Genomic DNA, 6329 nt, shown 5'->3' on the forward strand with positions numbered 1-6329 from the left:
CCTCACTAGGTAAATTACATTGACACCCCCCACATTTTAGAAATTACAATCCCCCCTTTAAGGTTTAAAGTAACATTACCAATTACTCCCTCGGTTAGTATTAGTTGGATAAAAAATTCATTGAAAAAAAATTCATTGGAAAAAAAATTATTTGAAAAAACAATAAATTGAAAAAAAAATTGTTAGTAAAATTTTTAAATTTCTGATTAAAAACCAACATAAACTCATTTTTTGAATTTATATTTTTTCCTCAAATTTACAAACTAAGACAACCATTTATAAAGCAAAAAAATGATCAAACAAGTTTTTATAACAATTTTTAAATTTTTGTAAACATAAATTGAAAACTGAAAACGAAATGGTTACCAAACAGGATTCAGATGATAAAAATGTTGTAAAATTAACAAATAATTAAATAAGTTTTCAACGTAATAAATGACTTATTAAAAGATTCTTAGGTTATGTGTGGTTTGATTTTTAAATTTTTTTTAAAAAAATTAAAAATTAATCTGGTTAAGAAATAAAAAATAAAAAATAATTATCATTTTTATATAATTTTTATCTTTCGAGTGGTTAGAAATAATTTTTTACAAATTAAATTAAAACAACTATACGTATGTATATAACCTGCCTAAAAGTTAAAATGATAATTATTTTTTTATTTTTTATTTCTTAACCAATTTAATTTTTAATTTTTTAAAAAAATTCTAAAAATCAAACCATACATAGCCTAAAAATCTTTTGATAAGTCATTTCTTACGTTGGTAACTTATTTAATTATTTGTTAATTTTATTATATTTTTACCATCTGAGACTTATTTGGTAACCATTTCGTTTTCAGTTTTCAATTTTCAATTTATATTTACAAAATTTTTTAAAAAATGCCATAAAAACTTATTTGATAATTTTTTTTTTTGTTTATAAATGGTTGTCTCAGTTTGTAAATTTGAGAAAAAAATGTAAATTCAAAAAATGAGTTTACGTTGGTTTTTAAACAAAAATTTAAATTTTTTACTAATAATTTTTTTTTCAAATAATTTTTTTTTTCCAACTAATACTAACCGAGAGGGCAATTAGTAATGCTACTTTAAACCTTAGGGAGGAGATTGTAATTTCTAAAATATGAGGGGTATCAATGTAATTTACCCAATTAGTGCAAAATTGGTATTTAAAAAAATTAAATTGCTGAGGGGGAATCTGTAATGAAACTTTAAACCTTAGGGAGAGATGTAATTTCCAAAAAGTAAGGGAGAAACTGTAATAAATATAAATCTCAGGGGTATCAGTGTAATTTATCCTTTATTCTTTATTCACTAAGTCACTTTTAGTATGTCAGCTAAAATCAACTAAAATATATCCCCAAAAAAAAGGGTAAATTACACTGACACCCTTGAGATTTATGTTTATTATCGTTCCCCCTCATGTTTTAGAAATTACATCTCATTCCTTGAGATTTAAAGTTTCATTACAGATTCCTCCCCTCAGCAATTTAATTTTTTTAAATACCAATTTTGCCCTCACTGGGTAAATTACATTGACACCCCTCATATTTTAGAAATTACAATCCCCTCCCTAAGGTTTAAAGTAGCATTCTCAATTGCCCCATTGGTTAGTATTAGTTAGGGAAAAAAATCATTGGAAAAAAAAATTATTTAAAAAAAAAATTTGTTAGTAAAATTTTTAAATTTCTATTTAAAAACCAACGTAAACTCATTTTTTTAATTTACATTTTTTTCTCAAATTTATAAACTGAGACAACCATTTATAAACCAAAAAAATTATCAAACAAGTTTTTATGACAGTTTTTAAAATTTTTGTAAATATAAATTAAAAAATGAAAACGAAATGGTTACCAAACAGGCTTCAGATGGTAAAAATGTGGTAAAATTAACAAATAATTAAATAAGTTACCAACGTAAGAAATAACTTATCAAAAGATTCTTAGGCTATGTATTGTTTGATTTTTAATTTTTTTTTTTAAAAAATTAAAAATTAATTTGGTTAAGAAATAAAAAATAAAAAATAATTATAATTTTAACTTTTGCGCAGGTTATATACATATGTATGGTTGCTTCAATTTAATTTGTAAAAAATTATTTCTGACCACTCGAAAGATAAAAATTATATAAAAATGATAATTATTTTTTAGTTTTTATTTCTTAACCAAATTAATTTTTAATTTTTTAAAAAAATTTCTAAAAATCAAACCATACATAGCCGAAAAATCTTTTGATAAGTCATTTCTTAAATTGGTAACTTATTTAATTATTTGTTAATTTTATAACATTTTTACCATCTGAAGCCTATTTAGTAACCATTTCGTTTTCAGTTTTCAATTTATACTTACAAAAATTTTAAAAACTGTCATAAAAACTTGTTTGATAATTTTTTTGATTTATAAATAGTTGTCTCAATTTGTAAATTTGAGGAAAAAACGTAAATTTAAAAAATGAGTTTACGTTGGCTTTTAATTAGAAATTTAAAAATTTTCCTAACAAAAATTTTTTTAATTAATTCTTTTTTTAATGAATTTTTTTTCCAACTAATACTAACCGAGGGGGCAATTGATAATACTACTTTAAACCTTAGGGAGGGGATTGTAATTTCTAAAATGTGAGGGGTGTCAATGTAATTTACCTAGTGAGGGCAAAATTGGTATTTAAAAAAATTAAATTACTGAGGGGGGAATCTGTAATGAAACTTTAAACTTCAGGGTGGAAGATGTAATTTTCAAAACGTGAGGGAGGAACTGTAATAAATATAAACCTCAAGAGGTGTGAGTGTAATTTACCCAAAAAAAAAAAAAAAAAAAAAAAAAAAAACTCTCATTGCTGAATTTTTTTTCTTTTAACTCACTTCATAAGATAAAATCTTAGATCAGTAGTACTTGAAAAAATTGGCCGTTCCTTTCATCTTTATAGTGTGCCTATTATGTACTTACCTTTGCATTGATTCTGTAAAATATTTGTGCTTTCAGAAATGTTTTTTTTTTTTTTAATTATTTCTTAGACAATATAGTGGAGATTTATGTAATTTTTATGAATGATGTATTATTTATTAAATTTAGATGATTATGATATTTGAATATTATTTTTTATATTAAGTTAGTGTTGTTTGTGAATAAAAATTAACAATTAAAAAGTATTACATAAAAAATATTTATTTTAATTTTTTGCCATATTTAAAATTTTAAAAGCATCATATTCTAAAGGATTATTTACTAATAAATCCTACTTCACAAACTGTTATACCAAATAGTCCCACTTTTATTCTATTATACCAAATAGTCCTGCTGGTGGGTTGATTTGGTCCTTTTTGATTTTTTTTTTTTCCATTTTTGTTTCACTGTGTGGACGAGAGTGTCCTTGGTTTAATGTGGTACTGTTTTGCTGGAACAGTTCCTTTTTTGGAAACGTTGCTCATTCCGGTTTGGCTAATTTTGGTGATACATTCAAATACGTTTCACCAATTGTGAGGTAGGGTTTTCGAATTTGAATGTGTGTCTTCCTTGCGGACGGCTGTGTGACACACCTTCAGAGTTTCGGAAAACTGCCTTGCGTACGCTATTCTGTACTTGGCATGCTCACTTTTCCTTGGGTCGTTTACCTTTGATATGGATTGTAGGCATTTACATTTTGTTCTGTATTTTTTCATGTTTCACGTATGTGGGTGGTTTATGTATGTTGGCCGTTCATGGTTATCCATTGTGGCTGATGTGTTGGGTGTGTGTGGAACTTCGCTCTGTATGGGGAACAGAGGCACATGCGTTTTAGAGGTCTCATTTGTAATGGTGTGTGGTGTTCTAGTGGTGTTATTCTTTTCCTTTTTGTTAAACCAAGTTCAGAAGTGTCACGTTTTTCTTACAAGATGTGATCTGTGTGGATAACGTAGGGACATGTGTTTTGCTGTGGGTGGGGAATCATATTGTTAAGTGTGTGTGTTGCCCCATTCTATAGTGTTTTTAATCTTTTTTTTCCCTCCCCCCCTCATGAATCATACGTTCACATTCGCAGGAGGATGGACAATGGAATTATGCTAATATGTTGTTACGGCAATGTGAATGTTGCTATTAATCTGCAACTTCCGTTTCGATTTGACGACGTGGTCAATGGTGTGTGTGAAAAGTTTGATGGGCTCACACCTGCCGATGCATGTTTCTACTTCAAGATGCCTGGTTATAACAATTTCATATTGCAGAATGATGTTGATGTGGCGAACATGGTGTGTCTTGCACGGTCTTTTCAATTGAAATGCGTTGATGTATTAATTGAAGTACGATGTGCACAAGACGATGACAATGCTAGCACCCAATTATAGACAGCTCATTTTGAGCCGAACGATATGTTTGACGAGTCGGACTTGGATGACAAAGATGATTTAGTGGCAAAATTCTGCCCTCATGTTGACAAGGTGTTTTTGTCTGCCAAATGGGCTAACGGGATTCAACGTATTGGTCAAACTTTTGAAGGTGGGACGGATGAATTCCGAGGTGTTTTTCGCAAGTATGCTGTCGAATGTGGCTTCCGTTTTAAATATGTCAAAAACGATTCTGTGCGGATCACAGCTATATGCATGATGAAGGAATCAAAGGGATGCATGTGGTCGGTACACGCACGCATTTTGCATGCTAACGGATTTTTCTACCTTCGCAAGTGGAATAAGGAGCATATTTGTGGCGTAGCTGTTCGGACCCTAAAAAACCCCAAGGCTGGTTTAGATTTAGTATCCGATGTTATTTCTGATCGGGTACGTGACAAGCCACTCACGCGTCCTACAGATGTTGTCTACGATCTGAAAAAAGATTATGGATTAGAGGTTAGCTACCGGGTTACGTGGTTAGGTGTTGAAAAAGCTCGGGGTGAGATGTTTGGTGCACACTTCATTTCGTTCGACCAACTGCGATGGTATAGTTCCGTTGTCATTGAAAACAACTCTGGAAGTTACGCCAATATTGAGTGTGATGAACACAACAACCGTTTCATAAGGTATTTCATATCATTTAAAGCATGTATCGATGGGTTCAATCATTGCCGGCCATTGCTATTCTTGGATGGGACTTTTCTAAAGGGAAAATTCAGGGGGCACTTGCTAGCCGCTACTGCGAAGGATGGCAATCAAGGTACTGTTATAATGTTGACACAAATCATTTTCATTGTACAATAATAATTTCATTATTTACTACCGAAACGATGTTGCAGTGTACATTGACTCACTCACATGACAATTGGTCTCACCAACACACCACCAACATATTTGCAAAACTAACTCACAACAACCCTTTCCAGGTCTCTTCCCTGTAGCCATCGCAATTGTTGATTCAGAAAACACCACAAACTGGGCATGGTTCTTACGACATCTCGCAAATGTTGTCAACAGTCACAGGACCCTTACGTTCGTATCTGACTGACATGCGGGCTTATTGGAATCAATACCCATCATATTCCCCACAACCCATCACGCATTTTGCCTACAACATTTGCAACGTAACTTGCAACATAAGTTGCGATATGTCAACACTTCTTATAGAGCTGGGATGTTGACAAAATTCCAGGCTTGTGCTTACGCACCCACTGTGGCTTCATTCACCCAATACGTCGAGGAATTCACCAGATGTGGACGAAAGGTTGTTCCCGCATTCTTAAAAGACTTACCCCTTCAATTTTGGGCTAATGCTTACTTCCGGTATGTATTTCAATCTTTCTTTTTCCTTTTCTATTTATATTGCACATCACACTTTTTGCTCATCACATTTTCATGCCATTTGCCTACATCCTCACTAATATTGCAATTTTCCAATGCCAGCGGTTCACGGTACGGTGAGATGAGTTCCAATGCCGTTGAATCGTTCAACTCGTGGATACGGGAAGCACGCCACCTACCAATAACTCAATTGGTTGACAGTATTCGAGTTAATATTATGCGTTAGATGGCGAAACGCAGAATAAAAGCACAAGCGTGGCCCAGTGTTATTTGCCCAAAAATGGAAGCTCGTTTGGTCAAAGCGTACAACAAAGGCAGATCATGGCTTGTAAGCCAATCCATTGACACAGTGTTCGAGGTCCACTCTTTCCCATCCGTCATGGTTGACGTTGACAAACGTACATGTTCTTGTTTCAAGTGGCAAATCAATGGATTTCCATGCTCTCACGCAGTTGTTGCTATCCGAAACAGCGGACTCGACGTCTATGATTTAGTTGCTGAATTTTACCAAGTCACTGCTTACCGAAACTCATACGAACAAAACATACAACTCATTCTAACTGTTGAGAAACCACCATTCAATCCATCTGATTTTGTCATACAACCACCGTCGATCAAACGACCACCAG

At 32.0% G+C, this 6329-nt stretch overlaps 1 protein-coding gene across 1 annotated transcript; it reads left to right on the top strand.

Annotated features, from left to right (window-relative positions):
- The first annotated feature begins 4017 nt into the window (after positions 1 to 4017).
- LOC114283284 (uncharacterized) lies at positions 4018 to 5926 on the top strand. Its single transcript, XM_028226104.2, has 5 exons — positions 4018 to 4221; positions 4318 to 5119; positions 5286 to 5391; positions 5527 to 5682; positions 5803 to 5926. Exons 1-5 carry the CDS (start codon positions 4018 to 4020, stop codon positions 5924 to 5926), a joined length of 1392 nt encoding a protein of 463 aa, XP_028081905.2.
- The last annotated feature ends 403 nt before the right edge of the window (positions 5927 to 6329 follow it).

This window comes from Camellia sinensis, chromosome 14 (assembly GCF_055761805.1).
Source record: "Camellia sinensis isolate YWXY chromosome 14, ASM5576180v1, whole genome shotgun sequence".
Taxonomy (NCBI): Eukaryota; Viridiplantae; Streptophyta; class Magnoliopsida; order Ericales; family Theaceae; genus Camellia; species Camellia sinensis.